The sequence below is a fragment of the Schistocerca gregaria genome, chromosome 11 (genome assembly GCF_023897955.1).
Source record: "Schistocerca gregaria isolate iqSchGreg1 chromosome 11, iqSchGreg1.2, whole genome shotgun sequence".
NCBI lineage: Eukaryota > Metazoa > Arthropoda > Insecta > Orthoptera > Acrididae > Schistocerca > Schistocerca gregaria.
In genome coordinates, this window is record NC_064930.1 from 77,353,080 (window position 1) to 77,369,762 (window position 16,683).

Here is a 16,683-nt window from a genome sequence, read left to right on the forward strand (position 1 = left end):
AATCTAGATTTCTATAAACACAACACAAAAATTGTTGCAAGAATGACTAGTTTCCTAAAACGTTTTGTAGTTAATCATAGTTGTTAGCAAACTCAAAAACAGAGATAATTTACGATAAATGCAGGTAATATACAGGGCGACCTCTCTTTAATGGAAATCTAGATGTAACACAATACGTTATTCAGGAAATCTGCTACAGTAAATAAACCACTAATGCCAATTTGCTACAAATTGATCGTAGATTATGCAAAGGACAATGGTAGCTTCCAAAATTGTCACAAAGTTACGTTTATTTATGTTAACATACAATGAAATTCAAGGGTGATGTAATCTTTCGCTGAGCTGTGAGCCAAAATTGCTATTTGCTACGAAATAAATTACGTATCCAAAACACTCATGCCAGTAACTTACGAAAACAGTTTTGTAGTGGCCAAAAATTCTCAAACTAACCTGTTTCTCACATAATTGTAAAATGAAATTTTAGAACGATTGTTCTGAACAAGAATACACCTACTGTCCTCAAAAAATTTTAAAAGAGCACAATTTAGTTTAGGCCAAAACTGACTATAACAGTTTCAGTTTTTCGCTGCACTTGCGAACCTTCGAAATTTCCCAATAAAAATGGCAAATTACGCAGAAGCAATGTGGGCATTAAAATATGCGAATCTAGTACTTTAAATGGGCACTCTATCTTGTACATGCAGTCTCACACACAGGAAAATCCCAAAGTCGGCTTTTATATATAAATAAATGTGCATATTGCACGGATTTTTCACTTAGCTGATTCTGTGCACACTTACACACTGGCATGTCAATGAAAAATACTGCAGCATAAGCTCATCTCAATCAAAAATCACTGAAATGTGCAGCACCAACAGACCACGTCTTCTACCTGTTATTTTATTGAGATTATTTTAGCCATGGTTATCAGTATTTTGCTTTTTGACAATCTGCTGGAGACCAGTTATTGTTGTGGCGCGAGTCAGCAGCAGTTGGCTCTCAGAGAGGGTAAGTTTCAGTGCGGAAGCAACTTGCAGAAAATTGTGCCATATAAATTGAAATGCTGAATGTTATCAAAAACGTTAACATTTACTGAGAGTCTGAATAAATTATAATTCATGACCCATTAATAATTGATGTTCTCTCTTGAAACAGTCATCATAGTATCCCTGAGATTAGCTGTACAGAAAGTTTGTTGGAAAAGTAGGGAGAGACTGCGGGTGCAGCCTAATATGGTGTGCCTGGCACCAGAAGTGTCACTTGTCACTGACTACACACACGTGTGGCTTATGAGGAGTTTCTCGACAACTGTACCACATCCTTTTTATACTCCCTATGCACATTCATTGTATTATCTGGACTGCTGGTAGCACTTTTGGAACTTACAAATGACCCCTTCTGCTGATTTCTCGGAATTCCTTACAATCGCCCTCCAGAACGATTGATGGTCCATATCCGTCAGTACACAATGTCTGACTGGTCTCAGTTTAACTGTGCTTGTTCCTTCATGTTTCTATTTCACAATCACAACACCAACAGTCAACTTGTTCAGCTTTAGAAGGGCTGCATTGTCACTGATGGATTTGTTATGGAGGTGACATCCAATGACTAGTCCACATTCGAAGTCAGTGAGCTCTCCCGATCAACCCATTCTGATGATAATGCTTTTCTACTGGCAACACAATGCCCTCCACATCCTGTGATGACTAGTGGTCAAATCTACATTACGTAGTGTTGTCCAGATTCTTTTTATCAGATAGTGTACACAATAAAATGCCTTTGGCGGAGGATAGAAAAACATCAGCTGGTGATATTTTGTTATTCGACTATTTTAATAAATTACCTCCAGCTTGATTGTCTAAAACAAACTAAAAATGATTTTGAAATATGAAAATGTGTGTAGTCTGCCACCCATTAAGGTCACTTATCTGTAAAAAAAAACACCATTTGCAGACAACCAGTGTTTGAAGGTTAATGAATTTACACACTACAAGAGCATAGTTTGTTGGATGAACAATGCCACATGACACAACAATTATGACCAGCAGATGAACAAGAGTCATAAATGAGATTTTATTGAGCAAAAAGCTAAACATTTGCTAGAAACAAAATATAGGTTTTTCATACACTAATTAAAATCAAAAGTCTGGTATGGCTGACAGAATGCAACCCAAACAAAAGCAGATGACACTAAACAAATACAAATGATTATTAAGTTCATAGTTGATTTTCATGAATTCCACATCTGACTTCAGTGGACTTCTAATATCCCTTGACAACAGCACATAGAGCTTTCCTGTGATGTTTGTGAAGGCAGCACAACTCGTAACCTGAATGATCAATTCATTTCTTGTGTTTAACAATTTGTCTCTCATGTTTACATTTTGCTTGTAGACTTTGGCTTTGAACAGTCAACAAAAATCTAAAGGAATAAGGTTTGGGATTCTGGTGGCCAAGTATCTGTATTTGTATTTATTGGTCCTGTTGTCTACCAAGTAGCTTATGCATAAGACATTGGACAAGTCAAGTTATAAATAAACAGCTGAAAGTAATTTCTAGTCATATGTATTTAAGGTTACAATACTGCACTTTATACTTAGTATTTATATAACACACTTCATAAATTTAAATATTCTTCAATGGAGTAAATGCGGCGATGCTGTAAATATGACATTAGAGATTTTTCAAAAGTATTGACCTCAGTAATAGCTTTTATGTTTTCAAGAAATTTGTTATAAAACTTCCATGTGAAAAGTACCTTTTTGGCACAGGACTGTGCTGATTTGAGTTATATGTAAGTTTCTATTTTGTCTGGTAAACTGATCATGTATATTACATTTTTTTGCCATCTACAGTCCTTATCTATTACATTTATTTTAAAGAATAAAAGAGTTTCCATAATGTATACACATGGTAATGGAGGAAAATCGTATTTCTTAAACAGAGGTTTCCAAGAGTCTCAAGTCTTGAACCCAAACAAGATTCTAATGGCGATTTTTTGTAGTTCAAAAGTGCTATTAGCTATTTTAGAGTTTTCCCAGAAGGTGACCCAATATCTAAGACAAGAATGAAAGTAGGCATGATATGCATTCACTACTGTTTTCTCACTAGAGCATGATTTTAGTGAGCGAAGAAGGTAAAATGTTTTGCTCAGTTCTGCATTGAGATGTTCAATATGTTTATTCCATGTGATGTTGCTCTGCAGCAGAAGTCCTAAGAATTTGGTTTCAGTGCTGTTACTAACTGGTTCGTCACTGATAAGAGACTGATGGGATAAACATGTCCTTCTTAGGAGCATTCTGGAATTACAGTGCAATGGTTCTTTTACTGTTTATTACAAGCTGATTATTCTGTATCCAGCTGCTAAGTTGTTTCGTGACTGCGTTTACTGTCTGCTGTAACTGTTCATTGCTGTCTCCTTTTAGTAGAATCATGGTGTTATCTGCAAATATGACTGTTTTATGTGCATCAACATTTAAGTTTAGAACATTTATGTACAGAAGGAACAGAAGGGGCCCTTGGGGTACACTACATTTAATTTGTTTATAGTCAGATAAGTGTTTGGCTTCAGTTTTTGGTTCAATATTTGTATGCTTGATGCACACTGTCTGCTTACAATTAGTCAGGAAGGACAATCCTTGAATGCCATATCTTTCAAGCTTTGATAGCAGAATTTAATAATCTACCACGTCAAAAGTTTTTGACAAGTCAATAAATACTCCTATTGATTCCTATTTTTTATCCATCAGGTTTAGGATGGAATTGATGCACTCATAAATAGCAGTTGTTATTGACCTCTAATTTCTGAATCCATGTTGTTCATTACATAGGATGCTGTTTTTATTTATAAATTTTGTAAGCTTGTCATACATAACTTTTTCTAATACTTTAGAGATGCACGAGGGAATTGTGATGGGTCTGTAATTATTTACATTATCTTTATCACCTTTTCTTATATACCGGAATAACTTTTGATGTTTCCAATGCGCCAGGGAAAGTGCCTGCCTGAAGTGGGCAGTCACATAAGTGTGTGAGTATTTCAATTAGGTTTGATGCACTCTTCTTTAATATTGTTGCAGGTATACCATGTATGACTGCAGAGTTGGAATTTTTTTGGTCCTTTTATTGCTTTAGCTACTTCATCTTGAGAAGCAGAACTGATGTACATTGATCCTCTGCATGCACTTATTTTATATTCATTTTCCTGGGTGCTTTTAAAGTTTGGGTGGAATGTATTATCAGCAACACATGTGAAAAAGTTGTTAAATGTGTTGGCTATTTCTAAGGGGATTGTTATTTTTTTTTAATTTTTATGTGATAGTGTTATATTTTTGCAAGATTGTCTTTTCTTCTCCAGAGTCTTTTTTATAACACTCCGCACAGCCATTGATTTATTAGCTGAATTACAAATGTATTCATCATTATGCATTATTTTTGCTGCTTTTATTACTTATCTTAATATTTTGGAGTACTTTTGTTTGCATGCGCTTACTTCAGGTGAGGAATTTTTTGAATTACATATTTCATGAAATAGTCTTCTTCTGGGCAATTTTAGATTTACATGACATGTCACCCAATGACTAGGATGTGCTGTGGCCCTGTCATAATGGAAGAGCAGAGCTATAGTAGTAGACAAAGGAATGTCATCCAGTAATTCTGAAATCTCATTTCCAAGAAAGTCTAGATAACAGGGGCTTGTACCACAATGTAGTAACACAATAGTGCCAATCAGCTTATCATTTATCGTATCAAACCATACAATGGCATGCTAAAAAGTAATGCCTCTGAATTTTTTATGTGAAACCTTTTTTTAAAGAATAGGAATGTTATTAGTTGATACTATCACTGTAGAATGTTTTACTTTGTTGGTGGAAACACAACCTCACCTCTGCTTGCACAACTGCTTTGCTATCAAAACAAAGTTCTTGAAGGAGCTCGTTACATTCTGGAATCAGATGAAAGTCAAATGGGGTCAAGTTGGTACTGTATGGTGGATGTTTAATGATGTGATCTGAGACCTCAGATTGTTGCAGATGTTGCAGGTTGTGTGTGTGGTCAGTCATTGTTATGCTAAAGGGAAGAGTGCCTCACGTGTGGATGAAGTCCTTCAATTTGAAACTTGATTACAGTATGCTGTTTCTCACATGCACAGGCACAGTTATATAACACACCACCACGTTACATACTTCAATTCAGTGCCCTCTAGTAGCCGAGGGCTGCAAATATGTAGGCATGAAGGATAAAGATGAATGTTAATAACATTTGTTTTATGCAAAAAGTTTTGAGTTTTTACATAAAAAGTTTGGACGCATTACTGTACAGTATGTTCTAGTACATTTACAGATAAGCTGAAGGTGGAATATATAAGAATCAAATCAAGAATTAATCCTTAACCTTTGCGTAACACATTCTGTATCTGTTAAGGTTACATTCTAACAGTTGTACATTGGTAAACTAGAAAAATTGGACATGTGTAATATGGAATGTTTAGTCTATACTATCACTGCTGCAGGCAGTGACTCAGATAATGAGAAGACTATTTACTCTGTCCCACAACTGGCAGTATCACATACGTGCAGAAGGCAGCAACCACAAACTGACAGGCTGGAGATATGCCCTCTTTCACCATGCCACAGCATGTGGTGGGATCCTGTGATCTCTAGACTGGAATATAGGTACCTGCAGAGTGACAGTAAGCCAGTATTGTATTTAGTCTACACCTTTACAACATTCATGCTTGTTATACTCGCATTGAAAATGTATACTGTGAGCTTGGACTACATTTCATGTTTGACTCTGGCCAGATTTTTTGTAGGAGTATGGCACACTCGGGCTTTGAAACAACACATCAAAACAATACATAAAACTGTATATATTTTGTATTATGAATGCTATTAGAATTCTGTAACTGAATGACCTTTTGTATGTACGGCAAGAGAAGGAAAACTTAATATACACCAGTAACTGAAATAAAATTCAACAAAAGTTGTCTGAATTTTTGTAATTTGTTCATCACTTGTTTTTATATGTTTTTATACACTCTTTTTTTCTTATTATTATTCTTCAGCTAGTCTACTATCTCCTGCCTTGCCCTTTGCTTACATAAGCATCTGTAATTCTTAGTTAATAATAACTGTATTAATTGGAAATGGTGTACATATGTTTATGATAAGAATTTAATGGAGAGAAATATTCCACTTGGGAAAAATATATCTAAAAACACAGATTCTGTAACTTACCAAACGAAATCATTGGTATATTGATAGAGACAATAACAAACACAAACATACACACAAATTTCAAGCTTTTGCAACCCATGGTTGCTTCATCAGGAAAGAGGGAAAGAGAGGGAAAGATGAAAGGATGTGGGTTTTAAGGAGAGGGTAAGGAGTCATTCCAATCCTGGAAGCAGAAAGACTTACCTTGGGGGGAAAATGGGTCAGGAATACACACACACACACACACACACACACACACACACACACACACACACACACACACACATCCATCAGGCAAAGATGTTATTGAATGACAGGTGAGGTATGAGTGGCGGCAACTTGAAATTAGCAGAGGTTGAGGCCTGGTGGGTAATGGGAAGAGAGGATATACTGAAGGGCAAGTTCAATATATCCTCTCTTCCCGTTACCCACCAGGCCTCAACCTCCGCTAATTTCAAGTTGCCGCCGCTCATACCTTACCTGTCATTCAACAACATCTTTGCCTCTGCACTTCCGCCTCGACTGACGTATGTCTGCTTGTGCCTGTATGTGTGTGTGTGTGTGTGTGTGTGTGTGTGTGTGTGTGTGTGCGTGTGTGCGTGCATGTGTGCGTGTGTGTATACCTGGCCCTTTTTCCTCCGAAGGTAAGTCTTTCCACTCCTGGGATTGGAATGACTCCTTACCCTCTCCCTTAAAACCCACATCCATTCGTCTTTCCCTCTCCTTCCTTCTTTCCTGATGAAGCAACCGTGGGTTGCGAAAGCTTGAAATTTGTGTGTGTGTTTGTCTTTGTTATTGTCTCTATCAACGTACCAACGCTTTTGTTTGGTAAGTTACAGAATCTGTGTTTTTAGATATGTGTTTATGTTAATTGTGATAATCACCATTTTCGCAACTGATGAACCAGAGTTACAGTTTCCGTAAGTACTTGCAACGTTTTCTGGAATAACACCTTGCCAATTAACAGTTATCAACCATTTTCTACATCTCATGCAGACTGCTGCTAATTTTAGCAAAGTTTTTCAGAGCCTGCAGTTATTATTTCACTACAAAGTCCATTGTCCGAGCACGAAAAAAACTGGCGTGCCTGTAAATATTAACACTCGTGTAGTCACAAATTAGAAATTGCGAGCCTGTTATCCCAACAGTGGAATATGAGACTAGATATCTTTATTCTCAAATAATTTCCTTTACCAGTGTAACTCTTCTTCTTTGTCAGAGAGGGAACATTATAACTTCATTCACAGACTTAGCATTTCACAGTGTTTAGTCTTTGTGTATTCAAATAAAGGTAATGGAATTGCTGAGTCACAGAAAGGCACAGCAAAAAGATTTTCACACTTGAAGCTTTTAGCCAATGGCCTTTCTCAACAATAGACACACATACGTACACACACACTCATGCAAATGCAACTCACACACACATTCCATCATGGATTTTCCATTGTTTGATTAAAGGTAATGGAAGCCCCATTCTAATAGCCATCTCCTAAAATATTTACTATTCCTCCTGAAAAACTCTGTACACTATTTGATCAAAAGTATCTGGACACATATTATTGGACATTAATATGGGGTGTATCCACACTTTGTTTTTATAATGGCTTTGACTCTGCTGGGGACACTTTGTGGGGCATCTGAATGTCTGCTGAGTCATGGCAGCCCATTATTTCTCAAGAGCTGAAACCCGAGAAGGCAGTGGTGTGAATGTTGGGGTCTGGATTGAAGTCACTGTTATAATCAGATTGGGACTCTGGGCAGGTCATTCCATTTCAGGAAAGTTGTTGTCCACAAACCACTGCCCCATAGATTCTGCTTTATTACAGGGTGCACTGTCGAGCTGATGAAGACAGTCATCATCTCCAAATTGTTCCTTTACTATATGCAGTACACTATATCATAAAATTTGTTCATATATTTAATATTTAGCATTTTCTTAAGCATAATAACAGGACCACACCCTAACCACAAAAACTACCCCCAAACCTTAACACCACCACTTCTATACATCACTGTTAACACTACACATGACGGCAGGTAACATTCTCTAGTCATCTCTCAAACCCAAACCCTCCCATCAGATTGCCACAGGGTGTAGCACAATTCATCACAATTAATTGTTTCCATCAGTTACTGTCTTGTGGCACTCCTCTTCACTCCATCTCAAGCATAGCTTAGCACTGATTACAGAAATGTGTGGATTATGAGAAGTTGCTTGACCACGGTACTCCACTGTTTTAACTACCTACACACAGTCATTGTGCTAGACAAACTGTTGGTAGCACTTTGGAGCTCACAAATGATTCTTTCTACAGATTTCATGTGATTTTCTGTGATAACACTCAATAATCTTTGACAGTCCCTATCTGCCTGTACATGAGGTCCATCTGATTTTGATTCAGCTGTGGTTGTTCCTTCACGTTTGCATTTCACAATGACATCATCAACAGTGACGTGGGAAGCTTCAAAGTGTTGATATATCCCTGGTGAATTTGATACTCGTGTGACAGCCAGTGATGTCCACATTTGAAGTCACTGAACTATCCTCACCAACGTAGTCTGCTGTTACCGCTTCTCGACTGACATTACTGACTGATGTCACAAGGTCTAGTGGTCAGTACCACACTACATAGGATTAACTAAACAAACACTGTTTTTGGCCTTGTTTCACAATTTTATTATTAATGTTATTGCACAACATAAAATTTGAGTTATAAGCCCATTTTTAATTACATTACTGATTCCCAAAGATGATAATGCACAGATAAACATGATGACAAGGCAAAGACTTAATCTCAACTTCTTAAGGTATTGATGCATAGCGTAATGTACAATTACGTAAATGACAATTCTTTAACAAATTACATACATTCTTATACATTCAGCAAATAAACTACAATGACTAGACTAAAGTTATGCCTCAGCCAAGAGCTTTTTAACTATGATGGACTGTGGCCCAAAGCTTAGCTTCTATCCAGGGGTTGTGATCTCATGAAAAGAGGTGAATAATTTAATTGGGTTTGCTCATTCAATAATAGGTGTGGGGATACACACATCCATCTTTTAATTTCTAAAATTTCTAATTGGTCAAGTTTGGCTCCCTTTTTGTCTGTGTGTAGGATTTGTACATCTATTGTGTATTTGTGGTTATTGTTCAGGCAATGTTCTGCAAAGGCTGGAATCAGGCCTCTCCAATCTCCAGCTTCTGTGGTGTTCTTTAAGCCTGGTACAGATTGACCTCCTTGTCTGTCCAATGTAGCAAGACTGACACTCACTGCATGTGATTTTATAAACCTCACTTTTTGTGATAGCTGCTTGTTTGTCTTTTGCATTCAACAAGAAACTACATATTGTCTGAGGGACATAGAATCATGTTTTAGAAATTAAAAGACAGATGTGTGTATCCCCACACCTATTATTAAATAAGGAAACCCAAATAAAATATTCACCTCTTTAGATGAGATCACAATACCAGGATAGAAGCAAAACTTTGGGCCCCAGTCCATCGTAGTTAAAAAGCTCTTGGATGAGGCATAACTTCAGTCTGGTCATTGTAGTGTAACTGCTGAATGTGTAATAATTTGTGTAATGTGTTAAAGGTGGGTCATTGACATAATTGTACATTAAGCTATGGATCAACACCTTAAGAAGTTGAAATTATAACTTTGCCTTGTCATCATGTTTATCTTTGCATTATCACCCTTGGGAGTCGGTAATGACTTGAAAATGGGCTTATAACCTGAAACCTAGGTTGTGCAATAACATGAATAATAAAACTGTGAAACAAGGCAAAAACCGTATTTGTTTAGTTAGTATACAATGTTTCATCAAGAACCCACAGTTGATTCAAATAAAATGATTACATAGGATTGTTCAGATACTTTTGTTCAGATAAAGTATGTTAAAACATGCATTATTTACAGAGTTATATTTTGCAAAATAGAAGTTTCCATGTTGTCATACTATCCTCCCTTTGTAAGTTTTACCTGTCTAGTAACAGTTATTTTATAACATGAAGTGGCTCTGCATTCAAACAGTTTTATATTAACTGTCTCAGGCTGCCAAAGCCTATGCAGTTACAGTTTGAAGATTCAGTATCTGAAAGCTGTAAAAGACTTGCGTGTGATGTTTTCACCTTGAGAGGACTTGCTTGAATGACGCAGGCACCAGTGAAGGCCAGAACGACAGCGACAATGTTTATAGTGAGCTGGAACTGCAGGAACTTGGCGATGCTGTCGTAAACATTCCGCCCCCACATTACAGCCTTCACAATGCTTCTGAAGTTGTCATCTGTCAGAATGATATCAGAGGCTTCCTTGGCAACATCTGTTCCTGCAATCCCCTGTATAGAAGAAAATTAACAAAATTTATTAAAATTAGAAAATGGTTGAAAAAGATAATATTTTGACCAGCAGATTATAGCCAAATTCTAAACAGAAACCAAAGAGGAGCCAGCATCACATCACATGATAGAGATTAACTCTAGATCCATGCAGAGATTACAGACACACAGCTAAACACTTTAAAGAAACACATGAATGTGCTCACACTGTGGAGAGCATGGGGCACAAAAATGTGGGTTGTAAGAAGTTTGTTCTTCTTGTAGTGTACATTCCTTGTAAGAAGAGAGGTAAGCTCTGCCACACACCAAGAAAAGACTGAGAGGCCTACTGGGAACTGTTTCATAGGGACTATGTAACAGTGAGACAGATAATATATTTCTTATTGGGCATATACCATATAAAGTCAAAAATATGAACCAAAAGTTAAACTGATAGGTTACTAGATGTAAAAAGAGATTCACCATAGGAACAGAAAGTAGGTCAAGAAAACAAAGGGACTGGATAAGGTATGTGACATAGAGGAAGAAAGTTAATTATATAACAATCAGTTTGATGAAAAAGTGCACTAGAAGAAAGAAAAAAATAACCAAAAAATAACTCCACCTAATGGTTAAAACTAATTGAGAAAAACCCCATGGAAGATGAGTATGGTATGGCATTAAGAAACTGACGCAGTTCAGAAACAAAATATGCCGGAAACAGAATGTTTACTTATCCTGAAGGGCTTGTTTAGGGGTGTAAGCTGTCAGACACAACTGGCAAGAAGATATAAGAGCTGAAGACAATTGTGACTTAACATGTAAATCCAATGAAAGCTGTAACCAGGATCAAATTACAACAATACAACATAGTACCATGCAAAGCACAACAGGGGATGGGGACTTGGATATGAATGGTAAGCTGCTAAAGTGAATATATTAGGATTGCAACTAGAGAAAATTAAAGGTTTTCTACAGATACTACCCAGTCCAAACTCAGACTATATGATGTTTAGAAACAAGGTATTTTAAAAAAGTGTCACATATTCCTACAGGAAGTGCTCTCAGTTAAAACTAGTAGCAATATTGCTATAATTACATGTGTGGAAAGCAATACCTGTTGAAATATGCTTTTGTTTAGGACTAATTGTGATGAATAATGTGTAGCATTTTATTTGCACACAATGCTGGATTCACAAGAGAGAGCCTAGTAAATTACCACAATACAAACGTGAGCAGATACAAATCCTCAAGCAATCTTTGAAGATCACTTCATCATCAGTGTATGGGTATGAGTTGTCAGTGACAGATGCATAGGTCCATACACTTTACCAAACTGGTTAACAGGTGCTCTGTACCAGTGATTTCTGAGTAATGGATTACCAGTGCTATTGGCGAACATTACTCTTGCAGGAAGACAATGATTTGCGCACGATGGGGCACCACCCCATTTTCTACAGGTTGTATGACAGTACCTCACCACGATGTTACACAGGTGATGGATTGATCATGAAAGCCTTTTAGAATGGCCTCTCATTCAATGGAACTGGATCCATCAGATTTCTGGTTATGGGGACATTTAAAGGCATTGATGTAACTCTGCCAAAGCCGGTCCCAAGCCCAGTTGAAAAAGGAGGAGGGGGAGGAGTAACACCTCGTTAAAAAACTTTGGTTCACCTGGCACATGTGATAGTACCTTGTGAGGGTCCCTTGCCAGGGAAACGGTGAAGACCTCAATGGCAGTGAAGGCGGTGATGAAGATCATCAGAATGGCAGAACTGTCGGAAGAGGTAGGCTTTTGTATAAAAGCACCAGACTGTAGCATCTGTTCCCACAGTGGGTGGCTACAAAAGGTGTCTGTCCCACATGTTAGTGGTGGCCTCACTTATAATTCTAAGCTAAATGCTTGAATTTTTATCATAGAACGGTTCAACTACCTTTCCCCAAACCAAACGTTAACCTAAGACATGATGGTAAATTTCAAGAAGAAAACTACGCGAGGAAGTAACCAATCTTCCATCGCTATTCATGGCAGTGCAACTAGACCTTTGGATTCTGGAGAGCCTAGAACATCATGTAAGGAAGAGTCGGAGCTTCCTAGTACTTCTTCAAAGATAAGACCCAAGAAAAGACACCTATTGGGGACTCTGAACATCAACACACTTATGAAAGTTGGAAAACTAAAACACCTAACAGACACTCTCAATCAACACAACATATTTATATTAGCATTGAATGCAAGATGGCGGCATATATACAAACTGTGGTAAATTGCTCCATAAATTTACATCTACAACTAGATCTACATCCATACTCTGCAAGCCACCTGATGGTGTGTGGTGGAGGGTACCTTGAGTACCTCTATCAGTTCTCCCTTCTATTCCAGTCTCGTATTGTTCATGGAAAGAAGGATTGTCGGAATGCCTCTGTGTGGGCTCTGATCTCTCTGGTTTTATCCTCGAGGTCTCTTCACGAGATATACGTAGGAGGGAGCAATATACTGCTTGACTCCTTGGTGAAGGTATGTTCTCGAAACTTCAACAAAAGCCCAGACAGAGCTACTGAGCATCTCTCTTGCAGAGTCTTACACTGGAGTTTATCTATCATCTCCGTAACTCTTTTGCGATTACTAAATGATCCTGTAAAGAATTGCGCTGCTCTCCATTGGATCTTCTCTATCTCTTATATCAACCCTATCTGGTACAGATCCCACACTGGTGAGCAATATTCAAGCAGTGGGCAAACAAGTGTTCTGTAACATACTTCCTTTGTTTTCGGATTGCATTTCCTTAGGATTCTTCCAATGAATCTCAGTCTGGCATCTGCTTTACCGACTATCAACTTTTGAGTTATTATCATCAGTAATGTGTTGTTCAAGTGATATTATAGTGGAAAAAGGTATTAGAGCACGCTCACTAACAAGTTGTTTTGGGAAATTAAACTCTGATAAAATCTCATGCGATTATTTTCAACTGTGTAACAGTCTCCAGGCAGCAATGGAAATGTGCAGTACTGGAACTGAACTAAATGTGTTACATTAGCTTTATTGTGATATAAATGCAGCTAGAAAATATGAAGAATTTCTGGAAAATCTAAAGCAAATATTGAGGAATCCTCTTGAAAACAAAAACTGGGAATCAGAAAGTGCTTACAGCAGACCTAGGTCTAAAAAACTACAGAACAATTCACCATTCTAGACGGTGTAAAAGCAAATAAGGAGGACTTTAATAATACTGATTGCCATTTAACAGACGCTGCTGACATACAAAAATAAAGAAATAGCATTGCCCCAAAAGGCAGTAATGGCAGAAATACATATCTTAGGAAATCCAAGTTAGTTGTTTACTCAGACTGTCATGGTTGCCATTTCACAAAACTCTTGCAAAACAAACACAATCTTAGAGCTACCAGCTGTGTAAAACCTGGGGGCCCTATGAACGAAGTTATGAGGAACATACAGCGTGATAACACTACACAAGAATATTACTGCTTGAGCCCCTATGGTTTTATTAAGTTCTGATAGGTGGCAGCAATATATATAGCCTTCAAAATGTCATCTCTAATGGAGATGTTCCCAAACAACAAAGAGCTATCATTGAGCTTATTTTGGTGGGGAACCAAACTCACACGCACTTGCAGGATGTCTATGGAGACGTGGCAGTGGGGGAAAAAAAAAAAAAAACAGTGAGTCATTGGATGAGGTGTCTTTCGTCATCACTATAAGGTCGCACAAACCTGTCCGATCTCCCATGTACCAGCTGGCCACAGCTGTGACTAGCGCAATGTGTAGACATTCTTATTTGAGGTGATCAACATAAATGCAAATGAACTACTCCTTCTCCATCACAATGCAAGGTCCCACACAAATCTGTGCACCCAAGAGAAACGCACAAAACTTCATTGGGCTGTCCATTATACACCCTGATGGCCAGATACTGCACCTTCTGACTTCAATATGTTTGGCCCAATGAAGGACACACACTGTGGGAAGTAGTATGTTGATGACCTCATTGATGCAGCAAGATAGTGGCTCTCATGTTGACCAATAGAGTGATACCATGTGGGTATGCAGGCCCTTCCAGTAACATGGCATAAGGCCATTGCACTGAATGGAGCTTATGTTAAAAAACAGGGTTTTGTAGCCAAAACAGTGGGGAATAATATGGTGTATAGGAATCCTGAATAAAACCAACCCACTTTAAGGAAAAAAGTGTTGCATTACTTGCTACTGCCCCTTGAAGTATTATATACAAAAAATATTAAAAACATTTGTAGCATTTAACCACCTAAACATTTGTTAGAGTATTGTGTAAAAATTTCAACTAAAATGGTGAAATACTTATTGACATTTTTGCTAACAATCTTTTGCACTTATATATATTATATATATTAAAAATATGTACCCAATGTTGGTCAAGCGTAAGTCCATATTAATGTTTATTAAAGTAGTGTGTAAAAATTTGAAGTAAATTGGTGAACAACTTTTCAAGATTTTTTTCCAACAACCTTTCTCATTTTTATACATACCATACATATTTAAAAAGTGTAGCCTATGTTCATCCACACATTTATTAAAGTATTGTATAAAAATCTGAAATAAATCAATCTAGAAATTGTACTTCCAAAATTTTCCTAGCATATTTCTTCTATTAATAATTTTCGGGTATGCAGCCCTTTGTCCCCTGTGGTGGCTAATCTTTTATAGAGGACTTTGAAGAGAAAGCACTTGAGTCTACTGTTTTAAAGCCCATGGTTTTCTGGCATTATGTAGATGATACTTTTGTTGTATGGCATAATCACAAACAAGAACTGGCAAAATTCCTGTCACTTAAACACGTTACTTGAAAACATCAAGTTATGGGGCTTTACCCTGTCTGGATGTGCTAGTATGCCATGAGAATCATGTGTCATTGTGACATACTGTGCACAGAAAATCCACTCACACAGATCTATATCTCCAGGTATCTAGCTGCCATGAAATCCCACAAACTGCCGGTGTTCTTAGTACCTTATGCCTCTAGGCACACGTAATATCAGACAATGAAAACCTCCACAAACTAGAACACTCGGAGAAGGTTTCTAAAGAGAATGGCTACACTTCACGCCAAGTAAGAAAGGCCATGCACAGCTATAATAACAAGAAGCAACGCACTGAGGACAATGACGTAAACTAAAATCAACTGTATTCCTTTCAAATGCTGGGAATGTGTCTCCTAAAATAGGCAGATTGCTGAGGAAAAATAAAATCAAGGTTATCTTCCATCCCCCGGTGAAGAGTTTGCCCTCGTTGGCTCTATTAAAGACAACTTACAACTGAAAAAAGTGGGCATTTATGAAATTGCCTGTGAGTGTGGTGCTGCATATAAAAGCAAGATAACAGAAACTGTCCAAGAGTGTTGCATAGAACAAAAAAGATACACCCATCTTTGGTAGCTACTAAAATCACCAGTAGCAGGACACTGGGACACTCAATGGAACACAATAGAACAAAAATTTTATCTCCAGTTTCCAGTTTTTGGGATTCAGTAATCAAAGAATCAGTGGAAATACATCTTGCTGATAATCTTATAAATGTGGCAACAGCTGTCAACTAGATAAAAATTGGAATCCTATAATTAAAATAACTCAGACACCATTGAATTGGTGGAATCTGTCGATACTCAGTGATTAAGTCAACTCTCACTTCCATCACCGAGGATGGCACACACAACTTGGCTGTCCTGAGCATGTCATCACCTGACGCACATGTTGAAAGATTCCAGCACATTTCTTACGTGCAAGATTTTGCAAAAATACTGTGAATGCACCTGGGATCTCCAGTAGATGTCTACTCACCTGAAGATGGTTGGACGTCTTGAGGGTGAAATATCATGGAGGAATGTCAATGGGCTCCAGCTACACATGCGAAAGTTGTTGGAGGTTCTAGTAGTTCTTGAGATTTTTAGTAACAACCTTAAACTACAACTTGTCTTCATTTATAAGTACAGATTTAATGTATATCATTTAATACCACATGTATTTTGAAAAATTTGCAGACTATGTCATCTGAAGGTTTATTAGAGTATCGTGTAAAAACCTGAAATAAAGTGGTGAGAAACTTTTAGAGACTTTTGGTAACAATCTTGAACTATGACTTGTATTTAT

General features: G+C 37.5%; 1 protein-coding gene across 1 annotated transcript in view; it reads right to left on the reverse strand.

Moving 5' to 3' along the window:
• Positions 1-16,683, reverse strand: part of LOC126295032 (plasma membrane calcium-transporting ATPase 2-like) — a 606,942-nt gene that overhangs the window by 115,006 nt on the left and 475,253 nt on the right. Inside the window, exon 16 of the mRNA XM_049987282.1 lies at positions 10,354-10,560. Coding sequence (XP_049843239.1) covers positions 10,354-10,560 — 207 coding nt within the window. The remainder of the gene's footprint in view (positions 1-10,353; positions 10,561-16,683) is intronic.